The sequence below is a fragment of the Tachypleus tridentatus genome, chromosome 9, assembly GCF_004210375.1.
Source record: "Tachypleus tridentatus isolate NWPU-2018 chromosome 9, ASM421037v1, whole genome shotgun sequence".
Classification (NCBI taxonomy): domain Eukaryota; kingdom Metazoa; phylum Arthropoda; class Merostomata; order Xiphosura; family Limulidae; genus Tachypleus; species Tachypleus tridentatus.
This window is the reverse complement of record NC_134833.1, coordinates 97,895,289-97,915,525: the sequence shown is the minus strand read 5'-3', so window position 1 is coordinate 97,915,525 and position 20,237 is coordinate 97,895,289. Positions and strand designations below refer to the sequence as shown.

General features: G+C 33.5%; 1 protein-coding gene across 8 annotated transcripts in view; it reads left to right on the top strand.

Annotated features, from left to right (window-relative positions):
• Nucleotides 1-20,237, top strand: part of LOC143225831 (putative protein kinase C delta type homolog) — an 80,177-nt gene that overhangs the window by 29,832 nt on the left and 30,108 nt on the right. For all 8 annotated transcript variants that reach the window (XR_013014101.1, XM_076455906.1, XM_076455911.1 and 5 more), the window contains 4 exons: nucleotides 10,597-10,680; nucleotides 15,305-15,423; nucleotides 17,626-17,686; nucleotides 19,331-19,487. Coding sequence is in view for 7 of the 8 variants with exons in the window: in XM_076455906.1 (XP_076312021.1) it covers nucleotides 10,597-10,680; nucleotides 15,305-15,423; nucleotides 17,626-17,686; nucleotides 19,331-19,487 (421 nt within the window). In the remaining variant the exon portion in view is untranslated. The remainder of the gene's footprint in view (nucleotides 1-10,596; nucleotides 10,681-15,304; nucleotides 15,424-17,625; nucleotides 17,687-19,330; nucleotides 19,488-20,237) is intronic.

Sequence of the window (20,237 nt, the reverse complement as noted above, 5' to 3'; positions counted from 1 at the left end):
ATAATGTGTGGTCAATCTCACTATTCGTTAATAAAAGAGCAGCCCAAGAATTGGCCATGGGTTGTGATGACTAGCTGCCTTCACTTTAGTTTTACACTGCTAAATTAGGGATGGCTATCGCAGATAGCCCTCGTGTAGCTTTGAGCGAAATTAAAAACAAACCAACCCACCACGGGTATCAAAACCTCGTTTTTAGTTGCGTGAGTTCGCAGACATGCCGCTGTGCTAGTGGGAGGTTGTTCTATAGAAAAGCAAACAAAAGTGAGTGGAACTCATCTTTTGAAATAAAACTCCCTGTCTTTAATTTTTTTAGTGTGCATATTTGTATTACACCTATTGAGTACCTTGGCCTTCCCTACATATAAAGTCTACCGACTCTATGATACATATTCATCTTTGATAACAAGAAAAAATATTTCGACCTACCTAGTTGAATCATCGTCAGGTATCAAATAACAGCTCTTTAATTCAACCGAAGTTAGAAAGCAAAAGAATGTTTTGATCTAGAACTGAGAACTAGATGAGCATGTTATATTATTACACACTTATCAACAATATGGAGATGTTTATTTCAGAGAAACTCAAACACACACGTATAACTACAGTCGTGCAACGTTTTGACTCTCTATTTAAGCTTTTGTCAGGAATGAAAAAAATGACTATAATTAGGCAAGAAATTAAATGCAAGATCCAAAAAATTAATGTTTTAATTGAGTGACGCAAGAACAATAAAATCAATTAACAATATTGTTCATTATTTACAAACAATATCATTGGAAGGGAAGAAATAAGATGATATACCTTTATTTTCTTAAATAAACATAAATTTCTTTAAAATTCAACGTCAAAATTACCAATACAGAGAATGGTGAAACCTGAATGGGTGATCGGATGTATTTCATGTATGTAATGTATGATCGCCGAATTAGGCGGATTTAAAAGTATGTTACCTGACCTACGTTAGGGGTTAAAGCTCAGTATTTTAAATTTAGAATATTATTATTTTTTTTTAAAGTAGTAAGTTTTCTTTAGACAAAGGAAACTGAGTTGTTATTGTACGTTTCCACTGGATCAGTAAACTTGTCGGTTGTAAATATACTGCAGTTTGTGTTAAACAAAGCTAGGAATATATTACATGGCCAAGCATATTAAGGCGTTCGACTTGTAATCCGAGGGTCGCGGGTTCGAATCCCGGTCGCGCCAAACATACTCGCCCTCCCAGCCGTGGGGGCGTTATAAAGTGACAATCAATCCCATTATTCGTTGGTAAAAGAGTAGCCCAAGAGTTGGCGGTGGGTGGTGATGACTAACTGCCTTCTTTCTAGTCTTACACTGCAAAATTAGGGACGGCTAGCGCAGATAGCCCTCGAGTAGCTTTGCGCGAAATTCAAAAACAAACAATGTATTACACATTTATTTTCTTTACAGTAAAGGTAAAACTGAAGATATAATGTGTGACATAGAGACCTAAGGCATAGACTTGAATTAATTTAGGTAACTGTGTGGGGACTTAAAAAAAACCCATAATTATAAAAAATAATTCCTTGCTTTTATTCTCTTCAATAATTTTGCTAAACGTATAATAATTGGTATTGGCAAATTGTGTAATATTTTGTACTAGGAGTTGGATTACCAAAAATCGAACGTAGATTTTGATTGTGGAAATGATACTAAAGGAATATTATCTATACATGTTAGGAATTTGAGATACCTAGCATTTGAACTGCAAACAGCATCATTCGACACGTGTTTATAATAAATTGTATCAAGCTGAAACATTAGGAAGTCTATTGAGTTTTTATATCGATTTTTCCATAAAAATTTGTCATTCTGTAGTGAAACGTACAATGTAGATAAAACACCCTTCCCTAGATAAAATTATTTTATTGTACTCCAATAATATATTTCGTCAACGGATACGTTTTCTTGTTTTTCTGCTATGTTTTATAATTTGTTTTCCTATATTAAGCAGTAACTGGTCTGCACCGTTAAGTGAGATAATCGAACATTTGTTTTTTTTACTAACAAAACGTTGAAGGTAATTACACGGTTTGCTTTATCGATGGAATTAAAGGATTCACTTTCACACTATTTTCGACATGGCAAAATACTCCTCAAAGAAGTATTTATTCCGGAAACGTCTGTGGTGTTATATACATTTTTTGTATTATTTCATGACGTATTCACTTTCTTTATCTTCATCGCATCAATCGTCACTATATTCATTTAAGGTCAAAACGTTATACCATTAAAACCAGTATCATCATGTATAACTTTATTATTGGTATTCGCAGTATACTAATTGTAATTTGGCTGTAATTGTTGCCTTCCACGGTTTCTTTTGCATTATTAGTATTTGCCAGTACACTTTTTGGCTGCTTTTCCCCACATTCCTGACTCGGTTTAGTAGAAATTGATAATCCACTGTATTCACAGCCACAACGAGATATACATATAATCCATATATTATAATATATATATTCCTTCAATGATGTGCATTTTAAAAATCTAGGCCTATTACGTTTCCAATATAATAGTACCATTTTTAATTATAATTGCAGTTTCTTCGACAGTTATTGAAGCAGTCATAATCAATTTCTACCATCGGCTTTGAGAAGCCAATGGTCCAGTGAGACTAAAAATAGGCTTAATCGTCATCTTTTTTGTCTGATGAGATTGCTCAAAAAATGAAAACAAAAAAAAACTATTTTCACAAAGGGTCATTTTTTCTCATTAACGTGAGGTGACTCAATTTGTGGATATGGGCAGTACTAAAAAACACATATTGAATTTTAAAAATTTATTTTCGCCTTTTTTCATTTATACTTAAAATACGATTTTCTTTACGTGAGTGTATTACCACATTTTCGACAACATACCTAAAATTTAATTTAATTTTAATTTTAAAATGACTGGTAGAATACGACATAAAGGATTTGGTTCAAGCTATATAAAAGCAAAATTCGCCAAAAAAAATAGTTAAAAACGATGTTGTCACGCACGAAGAACATTGCCTCATTTTTTTAACCGCCCGGCATGGTCGTGGGTTCGAATCCCCGTCACACTAAACATGCTCGTCCTTTCAACCGTGGGGGTGTTATAATGTGACAGTCATTCCCACTATTCGTTGGTAAAAGAGTAGCTCAAGAGTTGGCGGTGGGTGGTGATGATTAGCTGTTTTCCCTCTCGTCTTACACTGCTAAATTAGAGATGGCTAGTGCAGATAGCCCTCGTGTAGCTTTGTGCGAAATTCAAAAACAAATATTCCAATCTCAAATATCTTTCGATCAGCACACGCACATTGCCATATCTATTTCGAAATTTTATTTTCGTATTAAAGCTTCATATAACACATAGCATGCGATTTTAGACAGATATTTTTATTTATGACAGTCGTTAAGGACGGTTAGCGCAGATTGCCCTCGAGTAGCTTTACGCGAAATTCAAACCAAATCAAACCATTTTTTAATTTAGCTCTTCATACATCAGTGCCTTCAATGTCAGACCTTCCTACGTCAAGTTCCCCTATTAGCACAGCGGTGTATCTGCGGACTTACAAAGTTAGAAAATGGGTTTCGATACCTATGATGGGTAGAGCACAAACTGCTCTTTGTGTAGCTTTGTGTTTAACTACAAACAAAGAAACCTTACGTCAGCGTATTTTACGCCAATATCCACAATGTCAGATCCCTGTGTTAGGGTACTCTATGTCAGTACCTACAGAGTCAGGTCTTCCTACGTCAGAATCTTTAATGTCATAGCCATTCTCATAAGAACCTTTGGGATAAATACATGCAATAACAAAGCACTCTACGTTAGTATTTTCAATCATATAAAATGAGACAATAGCATTCAGATCAGAAGTCAATTGTTGCATCAAACTTGGATATTGACAAATTAGAATGATTGAAAACACTAAAAATCTAACAAGAAATCTGTTCTTTTAATCTAGCCCAACAACTGTCAAAGGAAATCGAATGATGAAAAACACATTTAACAATAAATAGTTGGTTCTTAGAATTTCTTTGGCTAATGTATAGTTGCGAGTTACTTGGCGGTTTCTGCTGGAACTCTCTTTTATTTGGATGTTGTAGTGGCAGAATCTTTTGAAAGAGAGAAACATAAACTGAAACTTCTTTTCAAGGTTACCGAAAGTTAAGTTATTAGGGTATAAACTGTAAACTGATCATGTATGAAGATGATACTTACGTTCTACTGTGAACCAAGTGCAGTCTACTAGATTCTTTCTAATAAGCATTTAACATGACATACACATTGGCATATTAGCCTTTATTGAAAAGTTGCTTATAAAAAGTCTAGATCACTTTTACAAACTATATTCTGTAAATAAATACGCGTTATTCGTGATGATGAGAAACCCACTTGAAGTAAAAATGTATCTCAAGACGGCTATGTGGGTGCTAAAACGTTTATTGAAATATAGTAGAGAACAACGTTTCGACCCTCTTAGGTCATCTTAACAAAGAGAATTTGCAACTGGCCGTTCCCGGGCACAAGTCTCAGGGACGAGATTGTAGACATGTACGGGATTGTAGATGGCTTTGCAATTAGGTGTTAGATTATTAATTAGTATAGGTATAAAGGTGTTCCTTTATATTGGTTTAATTTTTGTTTTAGTTGTTGTATAAATAGGGCTTCTTTGATTTCTCGTTTGTTTATATTTATTTCCCTACTTAGTATATGGGTGTTTTCTATGGTTATTTGATTTGTAGGGTTGAAAAACGTGTGAAGGTGTGTTTTTCGATGTTCTTTGAATCTGGTTTCCATTTTTCTGCTTGTTTCTCCCATATAGAAGTCGTGGCAGCTGTTGCAATGTATTTTATAAATAATGTTGATGTTGTGTTTGTCAGTGTAGTTTTTACACAGTATGGACTATAGTTTTGTACCTGGTTTTGAATAAATTTGGTATTTACTGGAATGTTGTGTTTTGTTATGTTTTTTTTCCAAATGTTGGTCATTTTTTCGCTGATATCGGGAACATATAGTATGCAGCAGAATATGGTTTTGTAGTTTGTTGTACCTTGGGATTTATTATTGTTTGTTTGTTGTTGATGTTGGTGAGTTCGTATAATTCTTTCATCGATTTTTGGAGGAAATTTGTTGATGTTGATAAAATGTTGTTTTATTTTGTTGATTTTATTTGGTGAACATAGTTTTGTGGCTGTGTTTATCTGTTTTCTTGATATGTTGAATTTTTGTTTTGTTTCATGTAATGAGTCCCAAGGAATGTATAGTCCAGTATGAGTGATTTTTCTGTGGATTTCTGTTTTGAAGTGACTAACAAAAAAACATTTCTCAACCTTGAGATCACAAGAGCTGATACACAATTCAAAACAGACTTCTGTATTCGAAAATCAAGCAGAAAAAGTGAAACCAGGTTCAAAGAACATAGAAAAACACCTTTACACGCTTTTGAACACTGCAAATCAAATAACCATAGAAAACAGTCAGATACTAAGTAGGGAAACAAATATAAACAAACGCAAAATCAAATAAGCCCTACTTATACAGCAACAAAAACCAAAACTAAACCAACATAAAGAAATATCTTTATAATTACACTAATTAATAACCTAATATCTAACTGCAACGCCACCTACAATCCTGTACACGTTTACACTCGCGTCCTTTAGGCATGTGCCCAGCAACGGTCAGTTGCAAACTCTTTCTTTGTTGACCTAATAATGACCTAAGAAGGTCCAAACGTTGCTCTCTACTTTATTTTAATAAAACTTCTAATACCCATACCAGCACTCTTAAGATAGGTAGAAATATAAAAATAGTATATATAATATATAAAAATAGTAGAAATAGTACCGCTCCAAAATACCCTTCATGAAAATTCCTGGGTGCGCCCCCTACTGATATCATGACAAGATAATTTCACTGAGATTTTATATGTATGAAAGAGGATCAAACAATATTAAGAGTATTATTAATCACTGACAGAGAAAGCTTACTGGTAACTTATGTGGTTTCACAGCATCATGCAATATTAAGTGCACTACTGACCATTTGTCAAGAATTTTACTGATATATTATGTGTATGGAGTATCATCAGGCAATACGAGAAGGAAGTTTACTCAGATATGTTATGGATATGACAGGACATTAAATAATATTACCAGTACTACTTGTCTATTGACAAAAAAACGTTTACTTATATTGAACGTATTTGTACAGTATCAAACAAGTATTGTTTGTTTGTTTGGGAATTTCGCACAAAGCTACTCGAGGGCTATCTGTGCTAGCCGTCCCTAATTTAGCAGTGTAAGACTAGAGGGAAGGCAGCTAGTCATCATCACCCACCGCCAACTCTTGGGCTACTCTTTTACCAACGAAAAGTGGGATTGACCGTCACATTATACACCCCCACGGCTGGGAGGGCGAGCATGTTTAGCGCGACGCGGGCGCGAACCCGCGACCCTCGGATTACGAGTCGCACGCCTGACGCGCTTGGCCATGCCAGGCCGAGGCAAACAAGTAAAACTGATGCCTTGAAAAGGGAGGTTTCAGCCCTTATGCTTTTCCTGCTCTTTAAAGTTACGAGTTTAATTCAGTTATTCATAATGAATGTCATTCTTTTGTATAAGACAAGAATCAGAGCTTTATTAAAGCATATGTGTTTTTCTTTGGAGACGTATAACATTTACACGTAGCATCGTTAAATTCACGTCTGTCGGATTTGTCACATTTCGATGTGTTTCATTGCTACTGTCGACATGATACTGTCTCTATAGGCTTCTGAGATCTGATAGCCAACGCCATTCATGCGTAGGGATTATAATGTTCTGCCTCCATAGGGATCTGCTTTTCCGTTGATTGAAAATAACTGCGGGAATCTTAAAAATAACCGAAACTGTATTCTAGATACGAGCATTTATTAAGGGGGGGGGGGTCTGGAAAGAGAATATCGGGGGAGAATGTTTGAATGTATTTACTTACATCTTGATCATGTGGTTTTAATAGGTGTTGCTAAACTTTGATCCGAGAAACTAAAAACGCGTTAATTAAACTTATTACAAAATAAAATTAAAGGATATCGGAACAAAATATTGTTAGTAAAGTTTTTAAATAAACAGATGCGTTGCTAATGTATCTGTTCTGTTAAAAGTGATATATACATTGAACTTATTCACTGTCTTTCTTAATTAACAAAGTAAATCTGAACATGTATAGTGTGATAGACCTTTTGTATTTTATGGTCCAGGCCTTCACGTTGTTCATTTTGTACATTTCTTTTTTGTGTCTGCCACATCATTTCAACACTTCCTTTGATATATTGTGCTCGGCATGGCCAGGTGGTTAAGGCACTCGACTCATAATCCTGGGGTCAAGGGTTCGAATCCCCGTCACACCAAATCTGTTTTCCCTTTCAGCCGTGGGGTCGTTATAATGTGACAGTAAATCCCACTATTCGTTGGTAAAAGAGTAGCCCAAGAGTTGGCGGTGGGTGGTGATGACTAGCTGCCTTCCCTCTAGTCTTATCTTACACTGCTAAATTAAGGACGGCTAGCGCAGATAGTCCATGTGTAGCTTTGCGCGAAATTCAAAACAAACTAATCCTTTGATATAAAAGTCACATTTCGCTTAATTTGCCTATTCTGATCAAAATCATAGATGTGTAAAGAAATAGCGTTTCACATTTTTCTTTTTCTCCCCCACAAATCACTGCCGAACAGTTCCATTGTCTAATATTAGAACTCGTTAGTTGAACTGGACGATGTGTTATGCTACTTATGTGTGCAGTTAAAAGTTATGGTTCAAAATGTCAGAAGCTGGCAAATATTGAAAACTAATAAAAACATCTGAAGTTCACACGATTTTTACTAGAGATTTTATAACGATTGATTTATAATGCTTTGACAACGTTAAGCGTTTAAACCGTAAAATTCTTTTCGTTGATATAAAATCTTGTCTCATGATTTAGATTACACCTAGCTAGTTTTGATAAGCCTTGTTGAAAATTACAGTATTAGCAAAGAACTGTATCGGTCGATTGGTATCAGTACAAAATTATGTTTCTGAATACCTGTCACAATCAATAATAAAAGTATTGGCAAAACTGATTATCGATAAATAAAAAAGCTATGTAGGACTAGCTACTAAACTCGAAAAAAGGAACCAAACAAGATAGGGATGAAAATGGATAAATCACTTGATCCAGCTAGTGATCACATAGTAGACATGTAGAATAAAATCCGGACATTACTGGTTTCCCCACTTTGTCTTTCAAAATATTAGTGTTTGAATAAAATTTCAACCTTCATTATTATACACTTCCTTTAGTTAATTTTTGAATCATACTCTAATGGCTATTTTACAATAGAGTGACATTTTACCTTTTAGGATTCTGGTTCTATTTATTTGCCAGTGAAAACAAAACAAAACAGTAATGTATGTAAAGTCAAGATAGCTTAGTCTGTTGTGTAATCGTTAGCAGAATCAAGTGATATGACACTTCTGTCCTATCTTTTTTTATTTCTTTTATTCAAGTTAAATAGCCAGCCCTACATCGATTTTTCATTTAGCAATAATTATTTTTTCCAATAATTGTTTATTTACTATTTCTAAAAAGGCATACTTTGATTACTAGGTTACAGAACGTATTCTAAAACTTTATAAGTTTTGCATTTAAAAATAATAAAATAGGTAGTCAAAGATCATGAAACCTGTTTTGATGATAAAGTTCTATTTACTGTTATGTAAGCGCTAGGCTCGCTGAAGAATGTATGTCTTTTCACATAGCAAAGCCATATCAGGTTATCTGCTGAGTCCACCGAGGGAAATCGAACCTTTGATTTTAGCGATGTAAATCCATAGACTTACCGCTATACTAGCGGAGGACTTTCGCTAAAGAAAGGTGATAATGAAAGGAAAATAAGGAATCTCTATTTGGGCCGTTCGCCAGTTTTCAATTTTGGAACGCTCTATATAGCTAAAAAGCGGCCTTTACACTGGAGATGGAGCGAATATGTCATATCTAATATAGCTTCCGATTATCTGTAGAGAATAAAATTCAGATGACATTTTTAATGCTTTAATACAAACTTCAGTGTTATCCATACGTAGAGAGTTTTAGTACAACGTTCCGCACTCGCCGATTATTGTCTTTAAACACTGACCTTTTAAATAAGAGAGATCTTATTTTTTCTCTACAACATTCTTTGTTAGAATCATTTTAAGTGTTACTGTTACTTTTCTGTATATTTAGCTGTAAGTGAAAATAAATTCATGGCTTCTTTAACAATTGTTAGATATATATGACAGTTTCTTTTTAAGTTAAATGTTAAGATTATGATTTAGATAATTTATATTGTGCTAGTAGTAAAGTTAAATTATTTTTAGAAGCGATAGTTGAGCCAAGTTTGTTCACGTAACTGTTTACGAAGTATTTATTGTAATTAAACTGTTGTGAATTAACATCATGTTACTTGAACCTTCTGGATTTTACTAATCGCTTTAATTGATTATTGTTGTATCATGATATCATGTAGTGTGTAGAAAGTTTTAGGCATTGGTTAAGCTATAAATATGCGTTCGGAATGTAGTTCAAGAAATTAGACAAAGTTAGTTGGAGATGGATAGATCTAGTGTGTGTGATCGTTAATATAGAAGCCCGGCATGGCCAGGTGGTTTAAGGCTTTCGAGTCGTAATCTCAGGGTCGCGGATCCGAATCCCGGTCGCACCAAACATGTTATCCCTTTCAGCCGTGGGGACGTTATAATGGTACAGTCAATCCCACTATTCGTTGGTAAAAAGTAGCCCAAGAGTTGGCGGTGGGTGGTGATAACAAGCTGTCTTCCCTCTAGTCTTACACTGCTAAATTAGGGATGGCTAGCACTCGAGTAGCTTTGTACGAAACAAACAAAAAACAAACAAACGTTAATATAGCCATAAAGAGCTTATAGTGGCGGTTCTTAAAGTGAAAGTATCAAAAAATATATTATGAGAAGAGTAGAGAAAAATAATTTGTCTTATAAATTGTGTTCTAAAGTAACTGAACTATTCTTTGACGAAAAAGACAATTATTTAAAGATCTGGATACAGCTTTGATAACCAAGTGTGTAACAAAAATGTGTATATATGTTTGACTTGTTCAAATATATTATTTTTAAACTAGTGGATTATGTGTTGTTTCTTTATTGTTGAAATTTATCGCCAACAAGCCACAGATGCCTACTGTACAGAATTTGGCCCACTCATACATACAAAACCTGACAACATTCTTCACGAAGTATTGTAATAATAAGGCTCCAAAAGTGTCACTATTTTTGTGTAAATTCATTTTAAGACTTGTGAATATTTAACACACTCTTTATTATGTAATTTATTCTGAGAATATCTAAAATTAAGAAGTTTTTCACTGTAAAGATAATTTAATTTCGAAATCACTACTAGGTGAGGTTACGTAAAAGTTTCTCTGTAATCAGAAGCTGCTTTTATTAGATAAAAATATTCTAAAATTAGAGAGTAGACAACTAAAACAAAATGGCAAATATCAATCGTATGTTATCAAAGAAAATAACGAGGTGGCTAAAGAAATTAATAACAATAATGTTTATTTCCAAAAGGAAAACCTGGTGTGCAGCTGGTGCAACGAAAGAAGATTCATTATCCAGAATGGAATTCTTGTTTTGATGTTCATCTGTTTAGAGGTAATGATATTTTGTTATGCATATTAGTTATTTAACTAACTACGAACTAACTTCTTTTTATAAATGAAACAAAATATAGTGTAAGTATACAAAGATTTATTTATTGACCACCAAAAGGAAAAGTAAACTTCAATAAAAAATTTTAAATTCTTTTAGTACTATTTTAAAAAATAAAACAGTAGTTTAACAAATATCGTGTAAATATGAATCTGCCTACGTTTTTGCATCATTATCTATTTGGTCATTTGTAATATATTTCTAAACAAAACAAAAATTCCTGAGCTGACATCCCCTCGTATTAAATGCTTCAGCCCAGTTTTCTTTAAATATTGGTTTCCAAAATAATATAATTCTGAAGGACTAAAAGCTAAGTTTCAACACATTTTAACGATGTTTTGTCAGCTATTTTAACCTCACTATTGTTATTTTAAAACTTTTCCTTTCACACTAAACCCTTCTTCAGACATTTCTGTAGCCACAAGGAACACATCATCTTAATTATTTTTTAAATTAAGACATATCTAAAGATGTTAATTAAATGTTCACAAGAGAAAAAGTTTAATTTTTAGCATACAAACATTCATATTTAATTATACGACTAGTTTGTTTGTATTTTTGTGATCAAACAAACCAAAAATGAAATGTTTAGGCAGCTCAAGCCTCGTTCGTTTAATGTGCCATCAGAAATTAATTCTTTATTGTGTTATACAAATTTAAGAACAATCAAAGTTAAGTATTTGATATGTTAGTTTGAGCGACAGGTGGTTACGATACGCGCTGAAAACTATACAAAGATTTGATGGTATTAGCGTGTTTGTAAATAGTTATTTCTGGTAAAGTGATAAATAATACCAGTTCCTTTAGCATCGTGTAAAAGTTTTGGTTTCTTTTACCTTCGATACATGATGTAAGATATAGTTACTTTATAATGATCATTAACTGCTTTACATTTAGAATCTTGAACGGCCATTTCGTCTTTTGCAGTTTATTTGTTCGAAAAGCATAGTTACATATATACAGACTTAAATGTGTATAGACCATGTCTATGCACGTACATAATCATATATATATATATATATATAATTCATACATTATTCTACAGTTTACATCTGTTTCAGTTTATTTATCAGTTTATAGTAAATGGCATTTTTCGGATAGTTATGTATAATTCTTATTCAAGTTGTGCTAATCGTAGATTATTTTAGTTTCTGCTCTGTAAATGGTGATATATTTTACTTTATGTTCTACAGTTCAGATGTTTGTTGTTAAGCGCAAAGCTACATAACAGACTATTTGTGTTCTGCTCACCGTGGACATTGAAACACAGTTTTTAGCGCTATAAGCTCTCACACTTGCCACTGAGCTACTAGAAAGAAGAAGAATTTGACTGTGTACAGTTCAGTTCTGTAAAGTTCGTCTATTTACAGTTCGCGAACGGTTTTCTCTTTAAACTAACAACGAAAGTTTATTGGAGTTGAGGAATTTAACAAGAGCTACGTTAGACAAGAAAAAAGTTATTTTAAAAAGCATTAAACTTAGCTAGACAAGATACCAGGAGGGCTTTAACAAGAATTACATTTTAGTAAACAAGGCGGGTGAGGACCCTGACTTGAGCTACATCTCGATAGACAAGGAAAAAGGACTTTAAAAAGAGCTACATTTCACTAAACAAGAAAAGAGGAAGGACTAGAGATACATTTTGCTAGACAAGAGTTCTTTTTGGTGTTACTCACTTCTTGCAGTTAAGCTTGGCTGAATTAACTCATTCAGACAAAAAATTGATATGAAGGTAGATTAACAGTAATACAAGAATTTTAATTTTCAGAAAAATAATTTTTAAACTAAAAATGCCACGTTACGGTTAAACCTTCTTGTAAGAACAATCAGTTTGTCTCATATAACTACTGACCTTTGAAGTTTTTAATTTAAGTTTCACGTTGCATAGGAGCTAATGAAAACTGCAACAAAAGCTTCCAGATTTAAAAGATTGGTTAGATTATTTTTTTATGAAACATATGTTAGAGTTACTTAACTATTTCTCGTAATGATATAGTAATTGCTTGCTCTTCTTCTCAATTTCATTATAAATAACATTTTAAGTATTGGTAGTAGAATATTTTAACATCATGTTACATCTTTAACGTTATTAATCAAATTTATAAATTTTTAGTTGACAGAAGAGGGCGTTTATGGAAAATGTTAATCTTTCACTTACAGACACAAAAGGCGTGAAATATACCTGAGAAGTGTAAAGTTTTAACTCTTTTAAATAATTAGTTTCATTAAAATGCGAACCTGGTATATTTTATTTTTAAATTAAATACACTTAACTGATGTCCAACGATTACTTTTTACAAGCCTGAATATTTTTTTACTTCAAAGATAAATTTATAATTCGGTTTGATTAAAATGTATATGCACGAGATGACGTAAATATACTCTTCAAAAAAGAAACGCAAAAGGGATATTTTTTAATTTTAAAGAGAAATATATGTAAGAACGTTAGAAGCTCAGAGTATGTGATGTTACACATGTTAAGGTACTGATTGTCAGACCAAAATGACAATAAAAGTTGTGCACTTTGAAAGCGGAGGAAAACATCGGATTTTTCGCCAAAACGCATTTATTGTCCAATAAATTTGTTTAAGAGATCTGCATGTTCTGCAAGTGCAACATGTGCAAAATCCCTATAAAAATGACGGGTTCTCGGTTTCCATAGCTCAGTATTAAGCCACCGACACGCAATACAGTTACGCCAAGACTGACTGAAGCACAACGCAACAACGCCATTGGTCGCTTGGAAGCAGGCGAATCTCGATCAGATGTTGCCAGAGCCGTGAATGTCCACCCAAGCACCATCACAAAGCTATGGAATCGTCACCAACAACATGGATCAACTCGTGACCGTCCACGATCTGGCAGACCTCGTGTGACCACGCCCGCACAAGATCGCTACATCCGGTTACGTCACCTTCGGGATAGGACCACCACTGCGACGTCTACTGCCTCAACCATATCAGGGCTGCGTAGGATTTCCGATCAGACCGTACGCAACCGTCGACGAGATTCTTAGGCCCCATGTGCAACCCATCATGGTGAACGTAAACGACGTTTTTCAACATCCCAACGCCCGTCCTCACAAACCCCGACTCATCACTGTCTTCTTGAGACACCACAACTTCAACGTTCTTTCCTGGCCCTCCAGATAACCAGATTTAAACCCCATCGAACATCTTTGGGACGAGTTGGACCGACGTCTGCGACGGCGACAACCTCAACCGCAGACTCTACCTCAGCTTGCAGCAGCTTTGCAGGCTGAGTGGACAGCCATTCAACGGGATGTGATTCGTCATCTTATCGCTTTCATGGGCAGGAGATGCCAAGCAGTTATTGATGCTCACGTGGGGCATACTCGTTATTGACGTTGAGTGACGTTAAACTTCAACTAGTGAGCGTGGACTTCGCCTTTGCAGATGTTCAGCAGTGAATGTGCAAAGTTTCACACATGTCTTACAGAACTACTCAGAATAAACTTGTTAACAATTTGTCTCAAATTTTGCCTTTTGCGTTTCTTTTTTTGAAGAGTATATCTTGACTTTTTTGTGAGGTTGGGATATAATCATCTGTAGTTAACTAGTAGACAGTAGATTAACTTAAACTCCTTAAAGATACTGGGAAGATATATTTTCTTTTTTTGTTCATGCCTGAATAAAGCCAGAACTTGTTGTTCTTCCTGTGTGGGTATCGTTTCATTATTAACTTGTTCTCACGGATGGAAACAGTTTTAAACAGAATTATGTGTCAAAGGGGTGGCATAGAATAAAAACTACAAAAACTATTTTTTAAAAAATCGTTTCTTTGGACGGTGTATACTGTACTAATTTTACCGTTCTATATTTTCGAGAAGTAAAGTTTATTTCCTAACAGCGTTACCCCAGATCCTACTGTCAGTAATTCGTTTCACCATCAGCATACTAAAGTCACTAACTCGTACCTGCCTCGTCTTTAGTTTAAGTAAAATTGTTTTCCAAATAACACTTGTGTAAATTTTCAATCGAATTAAAATACGAAACAATAATGAAAAAAAAACAACAAATTCGGAAATTTTGTCTGATCGAGAAGACACTGGTTTTTATATATCTTGCATTATTTTGTCTAATCAAGAAGGCAGTGGTGTTTGTCCTGCATTATTTTTTCTGATCAAAATATTATTAGTGTTCGCTTGTTCAGCAATATTACGACTGATCCAGAAAACATCAGACATTGGTATTCGTTTGTCCTACCCGGATTACAACGCTAAAATCAGGGGTTCGATTCTCCTTGGTGGGCTGAGCAGATAGCCCGATGTGGCTTTGCTATAAGAAAACACACACACACACGTTTGTCCTACAGTACTCTGCTCGATCAAGAAGACATAATACACTCCTGTTCGTTCGTCCCAAAATATTCTGTCTGATCAAGAAAGCACCATTTTTATTGGTGTTCGTTCGTCCTGCTATAATCTGCTTGATAAAGAAGGGATTGATGTTTGTTTTTTCTGTAATATTCTATTTCAAAGAAGATAAAAATTTGCATTCAAATTTATACAGTCATGGATGTAATTCTTTTATATTTGATTCGTTAGGTTCACTAATTCATCTCCTGGTTATGGACAAACCAAACAAATTACTAGCAGACCTGCTGATTCCAGTACAAGTATTGGCCGACAAGTGCAGAGGAAGCGACGAAGTTCCTTCTATTTGGGTAAGAAACATAAAATGGAAATAAATAGAAAAAGTAAAAAAGACACCTTTTCTTATCAAATGTAAAATTATTATTTACTCAAAACTTTTGAATATATCTTAGAATTGTCATAGATGTAGTTGCAAATCCTTTGTTGAATGAGCTTTAAATTATGAAATTTAATATATTTTGAGACTCGTATTTCAGAAAATATTTTTTTCAGAAAAGTTTTTTTTACTAAATCAATCTGCTTCACGAATTAATGTAAAGTTTTTATAACCACATTTTCTTGTATTAATATTTATGTGTGTTTTGATCGGGTAACGACTGTAATAAGCTATTCATAAAACAACATCTGTCTAAAATCGCATGCTCTCAGTGTTATATGAAGCTCTAACACGAAAATAAAATTTCGAATTAAATATGGCAATTGTACGTGTGCTGATCGAAAGATATTTGGGATTGGAATGTTTGTTTTTTAATTTCGCGCAAAGCTACACGAGGGCTATCTACACTAGCCATCCCTAATTTAGCAGTGTAAGACTAGAGGGAAGGTAGCTAGTCATCACCACCCACCGCCAATTCTTTAACCAACGAATAGTTGGATTAACTGAAAGGGCGAGCATGTTTGGTGTGACTGGGAGTCGAACCCGCAAGCATTGGAATGAATGAACTTACAGTTTGAGACTTACTTGGATTAGGAGCTTTCAAGTTTCTTTACTTATAAAACAAACACTGGTCGCAGATTATTTAATTTTCTACTCCATGGAAACAGAGAGAAAGTTATTTTTTTGTGCAACAAAAATATTACGTGGCAATATACTCGAGATTTTGTAAACATTTTGAAGTTTCTGCAGATCAATGTTTAAGCAAATAAAATGAAATTCTGATACAGTAAAATGTGTTTTGAACTGAAAGAATGGAACAAAAAGGTTTTGACACAAGTTGATATATGGGAAAAGCGGGTATTGTTTTGTAAAATTACATCTGTTCACCATGGCATAAAGAAGTACGTTCCTTCAGGTCCACTGAAGCAATAGAACGACAAGCGTATTTGTTTCCTCTCATGTTTTTTTTTCATTTTAAATAACTTTTATAAACATGAGTGAAAAACAACAAGCATATATATGTAAGTTGTGTTATTTTACAAACCAGGCATCGGAAGTCTTCCCACGTTCCACATGTCAGAGCTTGTATATAATTATTAAGGTAAGTAAAAGGAGAAGTGATACTTAAAACGGAGATATTGCCAGTCAGAGAAAGATAATAACTGATATAAAAAATTAATTTAAGTTGTACAACAAAATATATAAACACAAAATGGAAAAATTAAGGTCAGAAAGAACCGTAATGAGTGCAGAGCCAACAACATTTTGTCTAAGATTTGTCCATATGAAAAAACATCTGCATAAAGCTTGGATTTGTTTGTATGTTCCCCTGAACACCACCTTATGCACACCATGGGCTAACGGACAGGTAAGAGACTTCTGCTCCTCAGCCACAGCAGCTCTTAACGTTTATTGACTGTCACTCCTATTATGCACCCATAGCTTAAAGCTCGAAGCATGTTGATAGCACAACAACTAGAATCCGAGACCTTCGGATTGCCGGTCCAACGCTAAATATTAGGTTGCGCTAAGAATAATTAGATTTGGAATAAAGTTCAATTTTTTAAAAGAAAAACAAAGGTCCGACATGGCCTGGTGGTTAGGGTGCTCGACTTGTAATCTGAGGATTCGAATCCCCGTTACATCAGACATGCTCGCCTTTTCTGCCATGGGAACATTATAATGTGACAGTCAACCCCACTATTCTTTGGTGAAAGAATAGTCCAAGAGTTGGCGGTGGGTTGTGATGACTGGTTGCCTTTCCTCTGGTATTACACTGCTAAGTTAGAGAAGGTTAGCGTAGGTATTTCTCGTGTAACTCTGTGCGAACTGCAAAAAACAAACAAAAAACAAGACAATCAAAGAAAACTCTGTAAGAGAAAACGGTTAGACGTAATGTTAATCTAAAGCGATTTTGATATCTTGCTTATGGTCAACAGTTTCTATAACGTAGCTAAACAATAATGGTGGTAATTTAAAACCTATCTTTGCAACAGATTTTTACGAAGTGTTCGTTGTGCATAAAGTTATTATCCGAATGTAAACTTGTAACAGTTGAGTTTGACCCTTTCTTTATGATTTGTTTTTATACGCTATATGATTTATATGACTATAGCTTAAACTACGACCAAGTGGAAGAATGAACGTCCAAGTTAGATGCTACAAAGATGGTGAAGGTAAGTAAATATTGTCATCCTATTGCTGACTAAAAATATAACACAATTTAATAAAAAACAACTGTCGTGGATTATTTAACTTCATAACACTTCGTAACAACAACCTCGTTAACGCCATTTGAAAATTGATGTCTTGTTTTTTTCTCTTACGTGTTTATAAAAGATCATAATTTTTCACAAGGAAAAATATTACTAAATATTTCTAGGCTTTTACTGTTAATTAATGACCCATTAATTAATTAGTACAATTATCTGTACAAATATTGATTAGGAATTGATTAATTCCAGTGACGTTTTGTATTTGTATTTAATTTGCCTATTCTAATCTACATAACACGTTTTTGAAAAGTGAGAATCGCAAATATTTTTTTGCAAAAAAAATCGCTGATGACATTTTTCACATTTGCTTTTTACTTGACCTACTTGATTTTATTTAAAAATGCAAAAATAATTTCGAAAGCGTTAGTTTATAGTATTTATCTATCGATTAAAATATAAATGAGAAAATCTTCCATAATTTAATGGGTGAGATTACAGATTTCACTACTTGTTATTTGTAACTCATTATTGTAATACTGTTTTTTGCTTGGTTGTTTATTTTAAAAGTATTTAGGGTAAATAAAACGAAGTCCAGTATATGTAGTTATAGCGAATTAATTTATTTCAAATTTTGGTACATTCTATACTTTACCTTCGTTTCTGTATTTTTGTGTCTTGTAGGCCTAAGGAACTTTACAAAAAACATTCAAACGTAAATACCTCGTTAACAGTACTACTACTAAAAAATAAAAAAGCGCTTGTATAATTTCACTGCTAATCCATTCGGTAACTAAATGTATTTTATAAATAACAATATTTCAAATACTTCACTAAAACTAAATATTTCACTGAACTAACTTTTTTAACTCAGTTGAAAGCAAAACGCTAACTACACTTCTTAACGTCAAATTTTAAACATTCTGGGTATTATTGACTTATTTGAATAAATGTTTTAATCTTAACGCCACGAGCCTTCTGGCTAACACCTAAGTTAAAGTACTGAAAATATTGCTTACAATATCGGTGTTCTCGCTGTTAAATAGTTTTATAAAGTAGCTACTGCCATGATAATTTTATTTTTAAAATAAAATAATTAAGATAAAGAAAATTACGGTAATTATTAAACAAATTTTAACAATGTGTGTATTCAATTAATAAACTGAATAAAATAAATTAGTGAAAATAAAAGTTACGAAGATTTAAACTTACCTTGCAAAAATTTATATAAAACTAAGGACTAATATTACCTAACAACGTTACATTACATTTATTAATACCACTTAGCAATATCCTGTGAAACTTCGTAAACATTGAAGTAAAAACAAAAACACACCTTGAAACAATACTAACCTCGTATATAAAACTGAAAGTCACATAGCAACGTAACATATACTAGCGGGAGTTTTAAGATCTATACAAACTAGCAACGTCAAATATAAAAGCAAGTTTTAGGAACCTAAAACGCTAATTATCATATATATAAAATTGAAATAAAACTAATGGTTTTTAGAGTAAGAACCACGTAGCAAGACACATTAAGATTAAAAGTGAAAACTGTTTACCTGTTGACTAAAACGATTAAAGCAGCGTTCTTTTCCCATATAGTTCCTTTGTTAGAAGATGACTTAAGAACAAATAGTGGAATTGCAAGACGCCGTGGAGCCGTAAGACATCATAAAGTCCATGAAGTAAACGGTCACGAATTTATTGCTAAATTTTTTCGACAGCCAACTTTTTGTGCATTTTGTAAGGACTTTATGTGGTAAGACGCCACTTGTGAAACATGATATAAATTTATTAAATTAGCTTTTAAAATTAAAAAACAAACAAGTACTCATGCATTTTTTTATATTCTAGATTTCAGAGGCTTCGGGCCTATTCAAAACCAAATTAATTTAATGACATCACACATATAATTTAATAACATGGAATAACATTCTCAACGGTACAAAAATCGTAAATTTACTGTTGCCATAGCTACCATGCAAATATAGATTTATTCTCTCACATTTATTGAAGCCGAGTGTAGTTTGAACCAACGTAATATCAAGTATCTTCAAACTTTATTTGCTTTGGACGAGATTACTACATTACTAGAATATTTTATTATAATAATTATTCATACGTGTAACGATTATAAAGAAGCTTTTATAGCCCCCCAGTGGTATAGCAGTATTTCTGTGGACTTATATCGCTAAAAACCGAGTTTCGATACCCTTTCTGGGGTAGAGCACAAATAGCTCATTGTGTAGGTTTATGCTTAACTACAAACAAACGAACAAGTTTTTATAGGATATTTCAAGTTATCTATATAATATTCAGTATTATAACTTCAAATAATAAATTAAAATCGAAGATTGACGGATACAATGATTACTCAAGTGTATATACATTCTAACTATTTTATTACTTTTTTTAGTAAGTAATGATTTTGATTTATACAAATTATAAATGTACATTTTAAAACGTAGCAAAGCCTAACATTAAAGAAGATGTAAACCTAACACTGCCT